This window comes from Microplitis mediator, chromosome 2 (genome assembly GCF_029852145.1).
Source record: "Microplitis mediator isolate UGA2020A chromosome 2, iyMicMedi2.1, whole genome shotgun sequence".
NCBI lineage: Eukaryota > Metazoa > Arthropoda > Insecta > Hymenoptera > Braconidae > Microplitis > Microplitis mediator.
In genome coordinates, this window is record NC_079970.1 from 22,232,338 (window position 1) to 22,251,923 (window position 19,586).

Below are 19,586 nucleotides of genomic sequence, written 5' to 3' on the forward strand. Positions count from 1 at the left end.
ATTTAAAAATAAAAAATTAATCAGTCTGTAGGGTCCGAGGCGTGATATTTAGAGTGTGGAGAGAATAAAGAAAATTAATTACGATTTGGATTTTATCTAGAAATTTTAAAAATAAAAAATTAATCAGTCTGTAGGGTCTGAGGCCGCGATATTTAGAGAGTGGGGAGAATAAAAAAAAATTAATTTGGATTTAAATTTAATTTAGAAGATTTAAAAATAAAAAATTAATCAGTCTGTAGGGTCCGAGGCGTGATATTTAGAGTGTGGAGAGAATAAAGAAAATTAATTACGATTTGGATTTTATCTAGAAATTTTAAAAATAAAAAATTAATCAGTCTGTAGGGTCTGAGGCCGCGATATTGAGAGTGTGGAGAGAATAAAGAAAATTGATTTGGATTTAAATTTAATTGAGAAGATTTAAAAATAAAAAATTAATCAGTCTGTAGGGTCTGAGGCCGCGATATTGAGAGTGTGGAGAGAATAAAAAAAATTAATTTGGATTTAAATTTAATTTAGAAGATTTAAAAATAAAAAATTAATCAGTCTGTAGGGTCCGAGGCGTGATATTTAGAGTGTGGAGAGAATAAAGAAAATTAATTACGATTTGGATTTTATCTAGAAATTTTAAAAATAAAAAATTAATCAGTCTGTAGGGTCTGAGGCCGCGATATTTAGAGAGTGGGGAGAATAAAAAAAAATTAATTTGGATTTAAATTTAATTTAGAAGATTTAAAAATAAAAAATTAATCAGTCTGTAGGGTCCGAGGCGTGATATTTAGAGTGTGGAGAGAATAAAGAAAATTAATTACGATTTGGATTTTATCTAGAAATTTTAAAAATAAAAAATTAATCAGTCTGTAGGGTCTGAGGCCGCGATATTTAGAGAGTGGGGAGAATAAAAAAAAATTAATTTGGATTTAAATTTAATTTAGAAGATTTAAAAATAAAAAATTAATCAGTCTGTAGGGTCCGAGGCGTGATATTTAGAGTGTGGAGAGAATAAAGAAAATTAATTACGATTTGGATTTTATCTAGAAATTTTAAAAATAAAAAATTAATCAGTCTGTAGGGTCTGAGGCCGCGATATTGAGAGTGTGGAGAGAATAAAGAAAATTGATTTGGATTTAAATTTAATTGAGAAGATTTAAAAATAAAAAATTAATCAGTCTGTAGGGTCTGAGGCCGCGATATTAAGAGTGTGGGGGTAGTAATAAAAATTAATTTTGAATTAAATATAATTTAGAAATTTTAAAAATAAAAAATTAATCAGTCTGTAGGGTCTGAGGCCGTGATATTTAGAGAGTGGAGAGAATAAAGAAAATTAATTTTGATTTGAATTTAATTTAGAAATTTTAGAAATAAAAAATTAATCAGTCTGTAGGGTAAGAGGCCGTGATATTTAGAGAGTGGGGAAAATAGAAAAATTAATTAGAATTTAAACTTAATTTAGAAATTTTAAAAATAAAAAATTAATCAGTCTGTAGGGTAAGAGGCCGTAATATTGAAAGTGTGGAGAAAATGGAGGAAATTAATTTAAATTTGAATTTAATTTAGAAATTTTAAAAATAAAAAATTAATCAGTCTGTAGGGTCCGAAGCCGTGATATTTAGAAAGTGGGGAGAATAAAAAAAATTAATTTGGATTTAAATTTAATTTAAAAAATTTAAAAATGAAAAATTAATCAGTCTGTAGGGTTTGAGGCCGTGATATTTAGAAAGTGGGGAGAATAAAAAAAATTAATTTGGATGTGAATTTAATTTAGAAATTTTAAGAATAAAAAATTAATCAGTCTGTAGGGTCTGAGGCCGCGATATTGAGAGTGTGGAGAGAATAAAGAAAATTAATTTAAATTTGAATTTAATTTAGAAATTTTAAAAATAAAAAATTAATCAGTCTGTAGGGTCCGAGGCCGTGATATTTAGAAAGTGGGGAGAATAAAAAAAATTAATTTGGATGTAAATTTAATTTAGAAGATTTAAAAATAAAAAATTAATCAGTCTGTAGGGTCTGAGGCCGCGATATTTAGAGAGTGGGGAGAATAAAAAAAAATTAATTTGGATTTAAATTTAATTTAGAAGATTTAAAAATAAAAAATTAATCAGTCTGTAGGGTCTGAGGCCGCGATATTTAGAGAGTGGGGAGAATAAAAAAAATTGATTTGGATTTAAATTTAATTGAGAAGATTTAAAAATAAAAAATTAATCAGTCTGTAGGGTCTGAGGCCGCGATATTAAGAGTGTGGGGGTAGTAATAAAAATTAATTTTGAATTAAATATAATTTAGAAATTTTAAAAATAAAAAATTAATCAGTCTGTAGGGTCTGAGGCCGCGATATTTAGAGAGTGGGGAGAATAAAAAAAATTGATTTGGATTTAAATTTAATTTAGAAGATTTAAAAATAAAAAATTAATCAGTCTGTAGGGTCTGAGGCCGTGATATTTAGAGAGAGGGGAGAATGAAAAAAATTAATTTGGATTTAAATTTAATTTAGAAGATTTAAAAATAAAAAATTAATCAGTCTGTAGGGTCCGAGGCGTGATATTTAGAGTGTGGAGAGAATAAAGAAAATTAATTACGATTTGGATTTTATCTAGAAATTTTAAAAATAAAAAATTAATCAGTCTGTAGGGTCTGAGGCCGCGATATTTAGAGAGAGGGGAGAATAAAAAAAAATTAATTTGGATTTAAATTTAATTTAGAAGATTTAAAAATAAAAAATTAATCAGTCTGTAGGGTCCGAGGCGTGATATTTAGAGTGTGGAGAGAATAAAGAAAATTAATTACGATTTGGATTTTATCTAGAAATTTTAAAAATAAAAAATTAATCAGTCTGTAGGGTCTGAGGCCGCGATATTTAGAGAGTGGGGAGAATAAAAAAAAATTAATTTGGATTTAAATTTAATTTAGAAGATTTAAAAATAAAAAATTAATCAGTCTGTAGGGTCCGAGGCGTGATATTTAGAGTGTGGAGAGAATAAAGAAAATTAATTACGATTTGGATTTTATCTAGAAATTTTAAAAATAAAAAATTAATCAGTCTGTAGGGTCTGAGGCCGCGATATTGAGAGTGTGGAGAGAATAAAGAAAATTGATTTGGATTTAAATTTAATTGAGAAGATTTAAAAATAAAAAATTAATCAGTCTGTAGGGTCTGAGGCCGCGATATTGAGAGTGTGGAGAGAATAAAAAAAATTAATTTGGATTTAAATTTAATTTAGAAGATTTAAAAATAAAAAATTAATCAGTCTGTAGGGTCTGAGGCCGTGATATTTAGAGAGAGGGGAGAATGAAAAAAATTAATTTGGATTTAAATTTAATTTAGAAGATTTAAAAATCGAAAATTAATCAGTCTGTAGGGTCCGAGGCGTGATATTTAGAGTGTGGAGAGAATAAAGAAAATTAATTACGATTTGGATTTTATCTAGAAATTTTAAAAATAAAAAATTAATCAGTCTGTAGGGTCTGAGGCCGCGATATTTAGAGAGTGGGGAGAATAAAAAAAAATTAATTTGGATTTAAATTTAATTTAGAAGATTTAAAAATAAAAAATTAATCAGTCTGTAGGGTCTGAGGCCGCGATATTAAGAGTGTGGGGGTAGTAATAAAAATTAATTTTGAATTAAATATAATTTAGAAATTTTAAAAATAAAAAATTAATCAGTCTGTAGGGTCTGAGGCCGCGATATTTAGAGAGTGGGGAGAATAAAAAAAATTGATTTGGATTTAAATTTAATTTAGAAGATTTAATAATAAAAAATTAATCAGTTTGTAGGGTCTGAGGCCGCGATATTTAGAGAGTGGGGAGAATAAAAAAAAATTAATTTGGATTTAAATTTAATTTAGAAGATTTAAGAATAAAAAATTAATCAGTCTGTAGGGTCTGAGGCCGCGATATTGAGAGTGTGGAGAGAATAAAGAAAATTGATTTGGATTTAAATTTAATTGAGAAGATTTAAAAATAAAAAATTAATCAGTCTGTAGGGTCTGAGGCCGCGATATTGAGAGTGTGGAGAGAATAAAAAAAATTAATTTGGATTTAAATTTAATTTAGAAGATTTAAAAATAAAAAATTAATCAGTCTGTAGGGTCTGAGGCCGTGATATTTAGAGAGAGGGGAGAATGAAAAAAATTAATTTGGATTTAAATTTAATTTAGAAGATTTAAAAATCGAAAATTAATCAGTCTGTAGGGTCCGAGGCGTGATATTTAGAGTGTGGAGAGAATAAAGAAAATTAATTACGATTTGGATTTTATCTAGAAATTTTAAAAATAAAAAATTAATCAGTCTGTAGGGTCTGAGGCCGCGATATTTAGAGAGTGGGGAGAATAAAAAAAAATTAATTTGGATTTAAATTTAATTTAGAAGATTTAAAAATAAAAAATTAATCAGTCTGTAGGGTCTGAGGCCGCGATATTAAGAGTGTGGGGGTAGTAATAAAAATTAATTTTGAATTAAATATAATTTAGAAATTTTAAAAATAAAAAATTAATCAGTCTGTAGGGTCTGAGGCCGCGATATTTAGAGAGTGGGGAGAATAAAAAAAATTGATTTGGATTTAAATTTAATTTAGAAGATTTAATAATAAAAAATTAATCAGTTTGTAGGGTCTGAGGCCGCGATATTTAGAGAGTGGGGAGAATAAAAAAAAATTAATTTGGATTTAAATTTAATTTAGAAGATTTAAGAATAAAAAATTAATCAGTCTGTAGGGTCTGAGGCCGCGATATTTAGAGAGTGGGGAGAATAAAAAAACTTGATTTGGATTTAAATTTAATTTAGAAGATTTAAAAATAAAAAATTAATCAGTCTGTAGGGTCTGAGGCCGCGATATTTAGAGAGTGGGGAGAATAAAAAAAAATTAATTTGGATTTAAATTTAATTTAGAAGATTTAAAAATAAAAAATTAATCAGTCTGTAGGGTCTGAGGCCGCGATATTTAGAGAGTGGGGAGAATAAAAAAACTTGATTTGGATTTAAATTTAATTTAGAAGATTTAAAAATAAAAAATTAATCAGTCTGTAGGGTCTGAGGCCGCGATATTTAGAGAGTGGGGAGAATAAAAAAAAATTAATTTGGATTTAAATTTAATTTAGAAGATTTAAAAATAAAAAATTAATCAGTCTGTAGGGTCTGAGGCCGCGATATTGAGAGTGTGGAGAGAATTGAGAAAATTAATTTGGATGTAAATTTAATTTAGAAGATTTAAAAATAAAAAATTAATCAGTCTGTAGGGTCTGAGGCCGCGATATTTAGAGTGTGGAGAGAATAAAGAAAATTAATTACGATTTGCATTTTATCTAGAAATTTTAAAAATAAAAAATTAATCAGTCTGTAGGGTCTGAGGCCGCGATATTGAGAGTGTGGAGAGAATAAAGAAAATTAATTTAAATTTGAATTTAATTTAGAAATTTTAAAAATAAAAAATTAATCAGTCTGTAGGGTCTGAGGCCGCGATATTCAGAGAGTGGGGAGAATAAAAAAACTTAATTTGGATTTAAATTTAATTTAGAAGATTTAAAAATAAAAAATTAATTAGTCTGTAGGGTAAGAGGCCGTGATATTTAGAGAGTGGGGAGAATAAAAAAAAATTAATTTGGATTTAAATTTAATTTAGAAGATTTAAAAATAAAAAATTACTCAGTCTGTAGGGTCTGAGGCCGCGATATTTAGAGAGTGGGGAGAATAAAAAAAATTGATTTGGATTTAAATTTAATTTAAAAGATTTAAAAATAAAAAATTAATCAGTCTGTAGGGTCTGAGGCCTTGATATTGAGAGTGTGGAGAGAATTGAGAAAATTAATTTGGATTTAAATTTAATTTAGAAGATTTAATAATAAAAAATTAATCAGTCTGTAGGGTCTGAGGCCGCGATATTGAAAGTGTGGAGAAAATGGAGAAAATTAATGTGGATTTCAATTTAATTTAGACATTTTAAAAATAATAAATTAATCAGTCTGTAGGGTCTGAGGCCGCGATATTTAGAGAGTGGGGAGAATAAAAAAAAATTAATTTGGATTTAAATTTAATTTAGAAGATTTAAAAATAAAAAATTAATTAGTCTGTAGGGTAAGAGGCCGTGATATTTAGAGTGTGGAGAGAATAAAGAAAATTAATTACGATTTTAATTTAATTTAGAAATTTTAAGAATAAAAAATCAATCAGTCTGTAGGGTTTGAGGCCGTGATATTGAAAGTGTGGAAAAAATGGAGAAAATTAATTTGGATTTAAAATTAATTTAGAAGATTTAAAAATAAAAAATCAATCAGTCTGTAGGGTAAGAGGCCGTGATATTTACAGTGTGGAGAGTATAAAAAAAATTAATTTTAGAAATATGATGATTTTATTATTACTACGATGAGTGTGAGTGTGTCAGACATCGGACGAATTTGAAATTTGAAATGTATAGAGTGAATAATCAATGAAATAAAATTAGAAAAAACTACTCATCCAAAATTTTTAATTTAATAAGTGCATTTTTTGTAAATATTTTTTTTTTGAATCATATACTCTATTTATTTATAATTTTAAATTTGTCCGATGTATGCTGGATTCACACTCATTAAATCAGTCTGTAGGGTCTGAGGCCCGGACATCGAGAGTGTGGGGAGAATGAAGAAAATTTTTTGAATTAAATTTTAATCTAGAAAGTTTAGAAATAAATAAATAGTCTACGGAGCCGAGGCAGTAAATGCAGAGTTTTGGAGTGAATAAGCACAAATTTACTGTCATAGCAATTTAAATTATAACTTTCCGGTAATAATAATTACTTATTCTATGGGGCTTGAGTCTATTTAAATGCGGAGTGTCCAGTGGATTAAAAATATTTTATTGATATTATTAAATATTTCATAATTCATCGGTATTAATAATTTATAACTGTACGGGTCCCGAATTCAATGAAATTTTGAGTGTGGAGTAGATAAAATAAATTTCTTATTGTTATTAGGAATTCTTAATTAAAACACAAATTAATTTATGTCTTTTTTAGATCATCAACAATTTTGTTATGGTGGTTCGTTACCGGAATTAATATTTGCAGAGTCAAATTTGTCAGAGATTCATTTCGTCTCATTATCAAAATTGATTCGCGAGTACTCACATTCAACTTCATGTTATTTGAGTGTGAGCTATCTGCAAGTGTCAATTATTTAAGTTCTTTTGTTGTATGGCGTTAGTCGCCTGAAATTGTTTGAAGAACATCTTTTAGGAATCTAAAAGTGCGTAGCAATGCAAATCTCATGGATTCGTTTAGTACGCCGTTCTCAACGTTTTTCTAATTATATTCTAATGGTTTTAAATTAATTTTGTTGTTGCACGTTGCATATAATTTTTTTTTCAGAGCTTCTTTTCGTAAAACAGCCTGAAATTGTTTGTAGAACACCTTTTAGGAATCTAAAAGTGCGTAGCAACGTTAATCTCATGGATTCGTTCAGCACGCCGTTCTCAACAATTTTTAATTATATTGTAATGTTTATATATTAATTTTGTAGTTGCACGTTGCATGTAATTTTTTTTTAAGGCTTAATATTTCTTTAATCGTTTAAAATTGTTTTTAGAACACCTTTTAGGATTCTAAAAGTGCGTAGCAACGTTAATCTCATGGATTCGTTCAGCACGCCGTTCTCAACAATTTTTAATTATATTGTAATGTTTATATATTAATTTTGTTGTTGCACGTTGCATATAATTTTTTTTTTCAGAGCTTCTTTTCGTAGAACAGCCTGAAATTGTTTGTAGAACACCTTTTAGGAATCTAAAAGTGCGTAGCAACGCGAATCTCATGGATTCGTTCAGCACGCCGTTCTCAACAATTTTTAATTATATTGTAATGTTTATATATTAATTTTGTAGTTGCACGTTGCATATAATTTTTTTTTCAAGGCTTAATATTTTTTTAATCGTTTAAACTTGTTTTTAGAACAATTTTAAATTTGCAGCTGAAACGCTGCTTCTCACGCTGAGCCAATTCTTTACTGATTTTGTTTTTTCGTTCTTGGCGAAATCGTACGAAATCAGTTATTATCTGTTCATTTATTGTTTTACTCAGCGGTATTGTCAATCATTTACGTCAATTTATTTTATTGAAATTCGACGCCTGTTGGTTGATAATATTGAAATCAATCTAAATCTAATTGATTTTATAGAACTATGAAGGTATGATTTGAAATAGACGTCTACAGTTGAATAACGTAGATGTCACTAATCTATAAGTCCTCCATAGTCGATACTGCAGTCAATAATTTTTAAATATAATTTATTCCGCGAGATGGAGTTCGTAACAGTCGGTAAGACCCTTTTTATCAACAAAAAATGGTATAAAATCTTCTTAATCTTATATTTTTTGTATTTTTATCAAATTAACATTAAATTCATCCGCAAGGTTATACTGTTATACATTTGTATGTATATGTATATCTATGAAAAGTTGACTAACTGCCAAAGATCATGCGATGATTCACGTGGGTCCTAGGATCTGTAGGCAATAAAGCCCAGAAACTGCGTTTAGATCTTTTAAGTCGATGAGGTCATAGATAAGTTAAGAATGAAGCTCGATATCTCGAAATTTTTGGGGATGAGTCAAAGGGAAAAAATAAAAAAATATATGTGCGTAAGTGATTCATATCAAGAGAAATTGGGATTGCGATTTTGTCAGGGCGTCGTTGTTACATAGAACGCGTCGTATCGACCCTCCATGCTGGCGCCGGCGTCACATGTTGCCTTGGCAACTTATACCATTTTCTTTCATATATATATATATATATATATATATATATATATATATATATATATATATATATATATATATATATATATATATATATATATATATATATATATATATATATATATATATATATATATATATATATATATATATATATATATATATATATATATATATATATATATATATATATATATATATATATATATATATATATATATATATATATATTTATTTCAACTTTCTGAAAAACGTTTTTCTTTTTACGTTCATGCTCTTTTTAAGTTTTTTTTTTTGCATAATTTTAATTATGATGAATAACTGATACTTTTAACTTTTTTTTTCATAAAAAAAACTTTTTTAATTATTTATTCACATTTTATAATTAACATTTTACTTAACAAAGTTCATTTAAGATTGTAATTAAATTGAAGTTAAGAGATTTATTTTTAAAAAATTATTTTTCGCGGGTGAATTTGAAATATCGTTCAATGATTCTATTGATCAAGTAATTCATCAAGGTTACTTCTAAATATATATATGTATATATGATTTATGTATGATAAATTAGTAGTCTAAATATTTTTATTAAATATTATTGATAAATATAAATTATATATTTTTTAAATCAAGTGAATACTTCACTTTTTTTTTTATCGATTTGAAATGATAGCCAATAATCAGTATAAAAATAAGTGGACAAACGAGGCAGGTCTTTGAGAAAAAGAGCAAAAATTTAGAGAGCAGAAAAATAATTTTATTTATTTATTTATTATTTTTTTTTAATGTTATTATATTTTTTTTTTTTATTGGAGTTTAAGTACTGGGAGATGTAATAGGTGGTGGTTCATTGGTGCATAACGACAAGACGAACGGCATAAAACATGAAATCTCAGTGTTTATTCCTAGATTCGATGATCGTGACGACCCCTTTTAGAGTGAAATTGCGGTCTACGCCCTGGATGTCAGAAGCTACTATGAAACGTAGTTATATTCTACGCACAAAATGTACGTATGTACGTGATATGACTTCCGGGTGGTTATAACGTACAGGTAGGTAGGTATTTTATATTAAATGACGAGAAAAAGACGGACACGTAAGTTTGAGAGAGAAAGAGGTGGATGTTGAGAGCGTATACTGATGCTTAACAGAGGATAATTTTCTTCCAAGGCGGAACGATTAGTGGAGATGATTAGATGGGACGAGAGCATGAGATTAATAGTCGACGGATCAAATGATAGAAGAGATCAACGGATCAGTTTCGTGCTGTAATAAAATCTTTACGCTTTAATTGCATCGTTCATATTGAGATATAGATATACGATTAATAGCTCATATTTATTCTCAAATATTTTACTTTTTATTTTAACGATTTTTTTTTTTTTCAATTATTTTTTCTCGTTTTTTAAAATCTAATTCCTACTGAGTGAAATTGTAAATTCAAGCAGCTTGCAAGTGTTTAAAAACAAAGTCTTCGACTATTTGTTAAACTTGGATTATTAATATAAATTGTCTGATGGTGCTCAGCTTAAGATTATTAAATTATCATGTTATTTTTTCTTTCTATTATAAAAGTGCTTAGGAATTTTGTTAATTATAGTATTATTAATTTATTGAGGAATTGTAACAGTAAATATTTAGTTAGATCTTTTGTATGGTGAAAGACGTTTTGAGTTGAATCTATCGTGTATTTTATTCTATACTTTATAATTATGTTCATTATTATGTACTCTCATTTTTACTTAGTATTTAATTTAAAAATATTGTATACTTGTATCATGTACACTGTTAAAAATAATTTGAAAATTATAATACAAAAGGAATTGAATTCTCATAACTAGATATTTGAATTGTATTTTCAATGAAAAAAGCTTTAAATTTAATATATGTAATTTAATAATCAAGCTGGTATTCAAAATTAAGAAAAAAAAATATGAATTTTAATAAACGTGTTGGATTCTCTGTACAAAAATCAATCTTTATTCTTATATATACTTTATTTAATTATTTCTCTTTACTAAATATTCTGTTCTAAATAATATTTCGAACAGTGTTGCATTTAAGTCGTAGTATATATCTAAGTTGAGTTCAAAATATGTATATGTTTACTTAAAGAAAAGAAAGCTAGCATGGATCAAATTTTATGACCTTAGGTACATGGGTCGACGAGAGATTCCAAGTAAATGCAAGGCAATATGTTTTTCTTCATTTGCACTCATATATATATATATTTTGAACTTAGAGATCTTTGTTATACAAAAAGAGGAGAGGTTGTTAGACCTCAGAGTTAAATAATATTAAAAGAATAAGTTAGTCTAAGCTAAATCTCTTTCGAGTGAAGGCATACCCTAGAGCGCGTATTTTAATAAAAGATATAATATTCATTTGTTTAATAAATTGATTTGTTTCATTCACGATTACCATACCTAAATTCCCAACAAAACGTACTTAAAATTTATACTTGATTTTTAAATTTTCAAAGCAAGTATTGAAAATTCTATTTGAAATTTCATAATACTTATTTGAAAATTCCGAAAAAAGTATTTGAAAATCCTAAGTGTTAATTTGAAAATTCAAAAACGTGTATTTTAAATTCTATATGAAATTAGTAATGAAATTTCAAGCACAAATGTATGTGTTTATTGCGTTATATACAATCTTCGAAAATTTAAACAGTTTTTTTTACAGTGTACTTGAAATTTGCGATTTGGCTTGTGCCTTGGAATAATAAAACATCAATCTAATCTAATCTAATTAATTTCGATAATTTTTATTTTTTTTGACTGATCCATGTAAAAAAATTATTTAAAAAATTTTTGTTACGATCAACTACCAAATTTGGAATGATTTCGAATTTCAAATTGACAATTTCGATATTTTTTTGAACCCTGAAATTCAAAAGTACAGACAATAATAAAACTTTGTTAATATTTGAGAATATTTTCTGATCTCATTTTCAAAAAATGTTTTATTGAAATTTTAAAAAATTAGGTCACATGAAGATAAAATTAGGGATCGCATAAATTTTTGAAATTTCAAAAGTAAAAAAAAGTAAAACGAACGACTTAGATACCAGAACACGAAACCCCATACCAATTACTTTCTGAAATTCTATATCTAAACCCTCACATTGCGGAACTCATGTCGATTTATCACAAAACTTTTATGTCGGTTAATGGATAAAGTCAAACACGATAGAGTTTAAATTATAATGCTATGTAGAAAGACAAATGTGTGACTAATTTAATCGTTATCTACCTAAAGTTTGACTATTAACAATTACACAAACAATCCGAAATGATTCAACACACATATGCACTTAGGCAAACATGCGGTGCAACAAAAGATATATAAGGAAATGCAAGTTTCGAGGGTGTAAATTTAAGCTTTAGTCACGCACAATATTATGACTGACCTGCCTCAAGTGACATATTTTATCTTCTGTGCATTTGCATACAATCGGCCTAACGTTGAAGTATTAGTGTTTTTTTTTTAACATGAGAATAAATTTAATAAATTTAATTTAACATTTTCATAAAATTACATGTATTAAAATTTTTATTTATACCTATGCAATTTAATATTAACAATAATGATTATATATAATTATTTTAAAAATTATAGATAATCATTAGAAAATATATATGACGAATGATTAACTTTCATCAGATGATAATAGTCTTCTCACGATAAATTTTCTCAGCAACTTCAATTTATATATATAGATATGTAGATAAATTTTATTTGAATTACTTGGCAATAAAATTTAAATAAATATACTATGGTATATTTTATAGCTACTATTAATATTAATAATATATTTTTTTTATATACTTTTATATACTTATATATTATATACTTTTTTTATTTATTTTTTTTTATATACTTATATATTAAATGAATACACGGAGAATTTTTTTGATAAAATTTTGCTTACAATTGGGAGTAAACCTGAGCCAAAAACAAAAAAATTACAGAAAGAATAAAACCTAATTTTTTTCCTTTTTTATGTAAAAACTACTCGAAATTGGGTTTTTTACCTCATAATTGAACGCTATGTAGAAACAGAAGATTAATTATTCATTCTGGCCCAGTTTTACTCACAATTGACGAGTAAAATCTATTATTAGACAATTCTTCCCGTGTATGAAAAATTCGATCTAAAAATTTTCCGAAAAGGTTCAAAACCGCGAAATTTCAAATTGGAAGTAATTCAGAACTTTGCTCTCTAAACATAAATAAGAGAGAATAAGTGAATATTCACGAATTCCAAATGCAAACCGAACCACTAATTTCAAAAAGTGGTTCGGTTGGCACTCAGAATTAGTGAATATTCACTTATTCATGTTTAGAGAGTGAGTTTATCATTTTTGAAATTTTTACGACATTCAAGAGTAAAAATAATTTTCAACTGAGTACTTTTTCTAACCCTTTTCTGAACTATTTAATCGAAAACAATTTCGATTGAAAATTTTCCTGGGCTGAAGAACAGTAAAAAAAAAAACTTACATATGAACGTTTTTTGACTTTTCACAAGAACTTTTTCAAAACCAGGTCTGAAGATTGAAATTTTTGTTACACTTGAATTTTTTTAAAGTTTCAAAAATTATCAACTTATAGTTCAGAAATATCTCAAATTTCTAAGGTCTCTGCTATGAACTTTTTTAACATGAGTAATAGCAAATAGTCATAGTAAGTTGTAAGTAAATATAGCCAACAGTTATAGGTATCGCCAGCTCACCAATTATTCAATGCTAAGAAAATAAAGATGAGATATGGGTCAAAATTTATTTTACAGTCCAATTGGTCTATTCTTGAAATCGCGTATTCAAAAGCTTTTAATTTCATTCCTTGTTCACTTAAATATTTATACTTTTAATAAATCCCAACATCGATTTCATTTCGGTCATTTTAAATTTACGAGTCGAAAAAAATTTTTTATGAATTTTATACGGATAATAAAATTTAAAATGACTTTATTTAATCTATTGTTATAATTTCTCTTTATATTTATAACCGGAATTGAAATAATTCAAATCTTTATGTGAATGACTATGGAAAGTTTTTCTAAATAATATTTCTTATTATTATTTTAATGTTACTTTTTTTTTTAAAATAATTTACTCTAGTATTTTTTGTTACAATCTTACGTTCTTTATGTGAAAGTACGAACATAAAGTGTATAATAATAATGGTAATAATAATTTCTAGTTGTTTTAAATATTCTAAGAAAATCACAGTTTTAAAAACATTATCGTCTGCAATCTTAATTTTCTTAAACTTTAAGTCGTGAAATATATTTTTTATGACAATATTGTTGTACTGGCCACTTAAATATTTTGTTTAAACAATTTAAAAGTATATTCAGGTCATATGTATACTTAAAATTTTTTATGCCTTACAATTCATTCCAATTTAAAAAAAAAAATTTCGAAACGTCAGTTTAATTTTTTTTACTGATTGTAATAAAATAAAAATAAAAATAAAAAAATTTTATACAAAGCGAAATAAAATTTTTTTTCTTTTCTAAAATAATCGATCATCAATAAAGTGGGTATTGAATTTTTTTTTCCCGACAATCTATTTTTTACTAAACAATTATGAGCCGAATACAAAGTGAAGAAATGTAACGAAGATAAAAAAAATTTTTAAGTAGAAAAGAGAGATAATTTTAACGGTATTCATCTATTGAGCCTGGTTTTTCTGCTGCGGTTCGGTTAGTTCTCGGGTTTTTTTGCTACAGTAACCATCGAAACGACTAAAGAACCGTGAGATAAACAAAGTAAGGAAATATAGTCTGTCTTGATCTAATCGACGCTCAACAATGTCAATTGGGCCGAGTTATGCAATTGCACCTACAGTAATGACCTGCATTGAGCTTCGTCGAATCTTCTCAAGTCAGTACTTTTTTTTGTGATTAATAAAAAAAAATTTTTTTCTCTCTTTTCTATACATACCTACATTACTACCGTTAACTCATATGCAATTAACAAAACTTATATAGCAAGTCACATGTTATTTTAATAAAAAAAATTAACTGTTAATTAAATTATAATATAATTATAGGAATTACTCCTATCTCGATGTGGAAGTAGAAAATTTATTCTATTACTTATTTTAATTAGTTCCTTATAAAAAATAAATTTACTTTACATGCATATAAAATTTTTAAACTCACCCATTATTCTATTTTGACATCTTAATTCAAAATTATAAATTTAATTTTGACTCACCTGGAACAAAAAATAAAAATTTGTTTATTAAATAATGAATATTAATATGCAATTATTTATTATTTTAATTACTGTATTATAAATTATTTCTTATTTGATGAAATTCGTTTCAAAGTTTAGATAAATTAATAGAAAAAGTCAGTTTCGGTTTTTGAATCGTAAAAAAAATTTTAAAGTGAAAATTTCTTTGTTGCCGACGGTAGAAATAAACTGAGTAGAAATCTGTAGAATGAAACTGAAGTTCCAACGGTTGAACGGTTGGTTTATCATAAGATAAAATATACAGATCACTTTTATACCGACTCACCATGTGCGCGACTGACCTTAAGAAGGATTTGCAGATAATTTCTCCGTTTTTCCTCGGTCTTTATCGAAAATCGTCGGCTTAATTTATTGAAAATTTTCCGGTATCAATGCAACAATGACAGTTCCGTTTGTCCACTTGAATATAAAACAGTAAAAAGTGGAAACTCCTGGAGGGGTCTGAAATTTTTTCTCTATCACACTCAAGTCAACAAACGGAACTATCTTTGTTGCACTTGCGCAGTAAATGGAAACTTCGTCCACGTTTTTCTTTTGAACGGATAAATATTTTTTAAAAATCAAAACGTAGACTGCTAGTTCATAGACTAATGCATCAAACCTCGTTCTTAGTTTTGCGTTTAGAGGTTTCGTTTAAGAGAAAAGTTTGAACAAAAATTACTATAGATTCTCCTTAAGGTTAAGAATTAGTAGTAGGAAGTACTAACCGAATTTCAAATTTTACTTTTTCAATTGTGTCACTCTAATAATGAAGATCTTCCGGAAAAGTTTTTCTCTTACACTGTAAAACATCAGGAGTGAATTCGGAGTGATATCGGATTTTATTTAAATCTAAAATTAACTCCGTCTTTCGGAATTTCGGAGGTTTAAAAAAAATCGTCTCGCATACGGAGTAAATAAGGAGTTTTTCTTTTCAGCGGAGTGATTTCGGAGAGGTCTGGATTTTATTTCAATCCGCATTCAGAGTTTTAATATTAAAATAAACTCCTTCGGAATAAATTTCACTCCGAGGAAATGAAATAAATAAACATTCACTCCGAATCAACTCCGGATTTAATTCCTGTTCACTCAGCAAATTCTTACAGCGTATAAAGTTTTAAAGTCAAACATGAAAGTTTGGCACGAAAATTCAGAGGATCGATCCATGTGTAAAATTAGAATTGCCAAAATCCCACACGGAACTAGTGTTCTATTTAAAATTATTTACTAAAAAAAAAAAAAAAACTTTTATCAATCTAAGTAGAAAGACATTTTTAATTATACTACATATTAATTTTATCTGACAAGTAATAAATAAATCTACTACTTGAAATTTATAAAAATTATTAGTCACGAATTGACCTACTGTACCACCGTTATCCTTAAGGAAAAAAAAATATATATAAAAATTAAATTCTGATAGCAGTGACAAGAGAAAAGACATAACATAAAAGAATAAATGAATGTGTACACGAAAGTCACTTTAATTTTTATTTTTACCACATATGAGGTCAAGCTATTAATCACCTATTATATGTGTAAACATATATAGATCCAGGTGGTACATTATCTGCGCTATTACGCGGATAGAGAAAGTACCGTGGGCAATTAAATTCTTAATACGGGCATTGAGAAAAATTGTATACATTTCGATTGTTTGCTGTCGGCTAATCGTCTTATGATAAAAAATTATAATTATTTATCTTTATTAGAGTAAATATTTATTTAAAATAATATTTTCTCTCCTCTATGTGCATTTAGATACAGAGTAATGCTAATTAGTAATGAGAATGAGAGCAGTACGATAAGTAGAGTGGAATATCGATCAATGGAAAGTGTCACGGCCCTTGATCGCGAGTGTCAAGGCCCAATGTTTTATTATAATTATTCAGGAAGTATTTTACTGTAAATAAATTTAATTTTTTTTATGTGATTTAAAATTTTTTGGGAGGTCAATGGCGTGTTAACACTACACTGTGTTATAAATAATAGACCCACGCGATGTCGTAAATTTTTTGTGATTAAAAAAAATATTTAATTACTTAAATAAATTTTTTATGATTCGTGAGAATTAAAAGTTGCAGTATGAAATTTCAAATAATTGTAAGATCGCGATACAGAAGTATTGTATAAAAAATTGTAAGATGGAAGTTGATCATAATATTTTTAAAATTTGTTTATTTTTTTAAGTAATTATGAAGGAATTATATTTCATTTTATATAATTATATGTTAAGAATATTTTTCATGCAAGATATTGTATAATTATCGTATCATCAAGAGGAAGAAATTTAACATGATGTACATTAAAAAAAATATTTATGCGTTTTTTGCTTACATCTTAGTTTTTTTTTTTTTAATAGTAAAATTTGATAATGAATTCAAGTTTAATAAATTTTTTTGAGAAAACCGAATTTTCTGGACGATTTCAATTAATTTTCATTGAAATCATTGGCAATAATTTTGGATTTTCTTAGACCATATTTTTGAAAATTAAAACAGAGAAAAATAATTTTTGAGTGATGAACTATGGATCAAAAGTTTTCACAAGATTTTTACCGAAATTTTAGTACTCTGTAAAAAATTTGCGGAGTGAATGCGAAGTGGGTGACTGTATTTTTTGAATCCCCTTAGAGTGAAATTCACTCCGAAAGAGTTTATTTTAATATTAAAACTCTGAATTGGAGTGAATACGGATTTAAATGAAATCCAGTTCCAAAATCACTCTGCTGGAAACAGTCCCCCTTTACCCCCGTTACGGAATGATTTTTTCTCAAACCGTCACGAAGTTTGAGAAGAGTTTTAAATAAAATCCATAATCACTCCTAATTTTTTTCAGTTTAAAATTTTTTTTTTATGAAAATTGGAAAAATTAATTGCACTCAGGCCAAATTTAATTAGTTAAGAATATGAAAATAAATGTAATTAGCTATTTTTTAAAAGAAGGGAAGCAAACACTTGAGAGATCATATGAGTGTTCCATTACAGACAGACTAAAAATAATAAAAAAATGTATATATACGATAAATAGTCTGAAGCATCGAAACTCATGTCCAAGCAAAAGAGTTCTATGATATCCACATATCAAGTCTTGTCTTATTACTCAAGTTAAATGTCTTCATCCAATTACCTTCAATGCCTTGGCATATGTCGGATTTAATGGCGTGGCGAGAATTTCAAAGAGAAAATTTAACGAGCCGATATATAAATTGCTATTCTCCCTTCCCATACTATCTTTCACCTCAAGGCATTTTGACTTTAATAAAATTTTCGGTTCACTTTATCTACTCTGCAAAAATCAAACCCCTTCTTATTTTCAGTGTTAAATGTAAAAATTATTAAAATACGTAGTACTGTATCTTTAAAATTTTATTCAAAATAAAATGAAGTAAAAAATCACGCGATAATTTTAGCATTCTTGTCTGGCACGAGGAACAATTTTTAAGAACGAGATTCCTCTTTAATCGGTGTCGGGACGAGAGCGAAAAAGTAAAAAATAAAAAAAAATTAAGAAAGAGAAACAGATGAGTCGGGACTACTTCTCACTCTTGTAATTAAAATCAAGTTAACAAAATAAAAGTTTTTTTTACTTGTATTTTATTTTGTCTAGAAATAAAATAAAGTAATTATCAAATTTTTGAAAATATATATCGAACTATGTATTTAATAACAAATGGCATTGATATGATGCAAAAAAAAGTATTTCATGCTAACGATAAATAACTCGGTTGCGAGGTCAGATCAATAGATAAATCGTGTATGATGGGATCGAGGATGTAGAATGAGAGTAAAAAAATATAATAAATAAATGAGACGCGGTAGGGAATAAAAATCAATGAGTGTCAGACACGTGGGCTACTACTCACTGTACTGTAGTACACTTACTCTTTCACTGTACACTAGTTTAGTTAGTTTGCATCACAAGTAAAGTGGTATGATTGTGTCAAATCGAATAATACCACCGGGCAATTCGATTAAACGTTTCGCTTGTGAAGCTCTTCTGGGGTTTCGCGACATGGATGCACCCGCTTTTTTTTCCTACGATATTTCAATCATAATAATTGTCAAGATTAAGTATCATGTAACTTTTACTTCTTTTTTTTTCCACGAACTTATAAAAATTTGTTTTGTTTAAAAAAATGAACTGAAGTTAGTCAGCGTTATAATTTTTGAATTTTTTTCAGACCGATAAATTATAAAAAAAAGTATTTAAAAAAATTGCACTTATAGTTTTTTCAATTTTCTACATGTGCATTTTTTGGTTTTTTTTTTCTTGTAATTTATTTGTCGAAAAATAAAGTGAAATTGAAATTTTGAAAAATTGTTTATAAAAATTACAGACTATGTTTACCTCGAGTAATTGGTGTAATTGTCCAATTTGTTGTACTCAATTTTTTGCAACTCCACATTATAACTCATAATAAAATAAAATTATATTAAAAAACTATATTAATAATTAATACACTTAATGAATGTTTTGTAGTTACTTTGTATGATTTACAAAAGTAAGTTAAAGAATAAAGAACATAACAGTGGGTAATAAAGCGAGGAAATACCACGAGCTTTCAAGTAGACTAGACATACATGAGAGACGCAGTTGTTGAAC

At 27.1% G+C, this 19,586-nt stretch overlaps 1 protein-coding gene across 14 annotated transcripts in view; it reads right to left on the minus strand.

Annotated features, from left to right (window-relative positions):
* Window positions 1–19,411, minus strand: part of LOC130664089 (capping protein inhibiting regulator of actin dynamics-like) — a 124,617-nt gene extending 105,206 nt beyond the window's left edge. For 9 of the 14 annotated variants that reach the window (XM_057463850.1, XM_057463846.1, XM_057463843.1 and 6 more), the window contains exon 1: window positions 14,906–14,924. In XM_057463850.1, coding sequence (XP_057319833.1) covers window positions 14,906–14,909 — 4 coding nt within the window. In that variant the 5' untranslated portion in view covers window positions 14,910–14,924. Of the gene's footprint in view, window positions 1–14,905; window positions 14,925–19,331 lie in introns of those variants that run through there. The other 5 variants (XM_057463836.1, XM_057463837.1, XM_057463831.1 and 2 more) reach the window with 3 other exon arrangements.
* Between the last annotated feature and the right edge of the window lie 175 nt (window positions 19,412–19,586).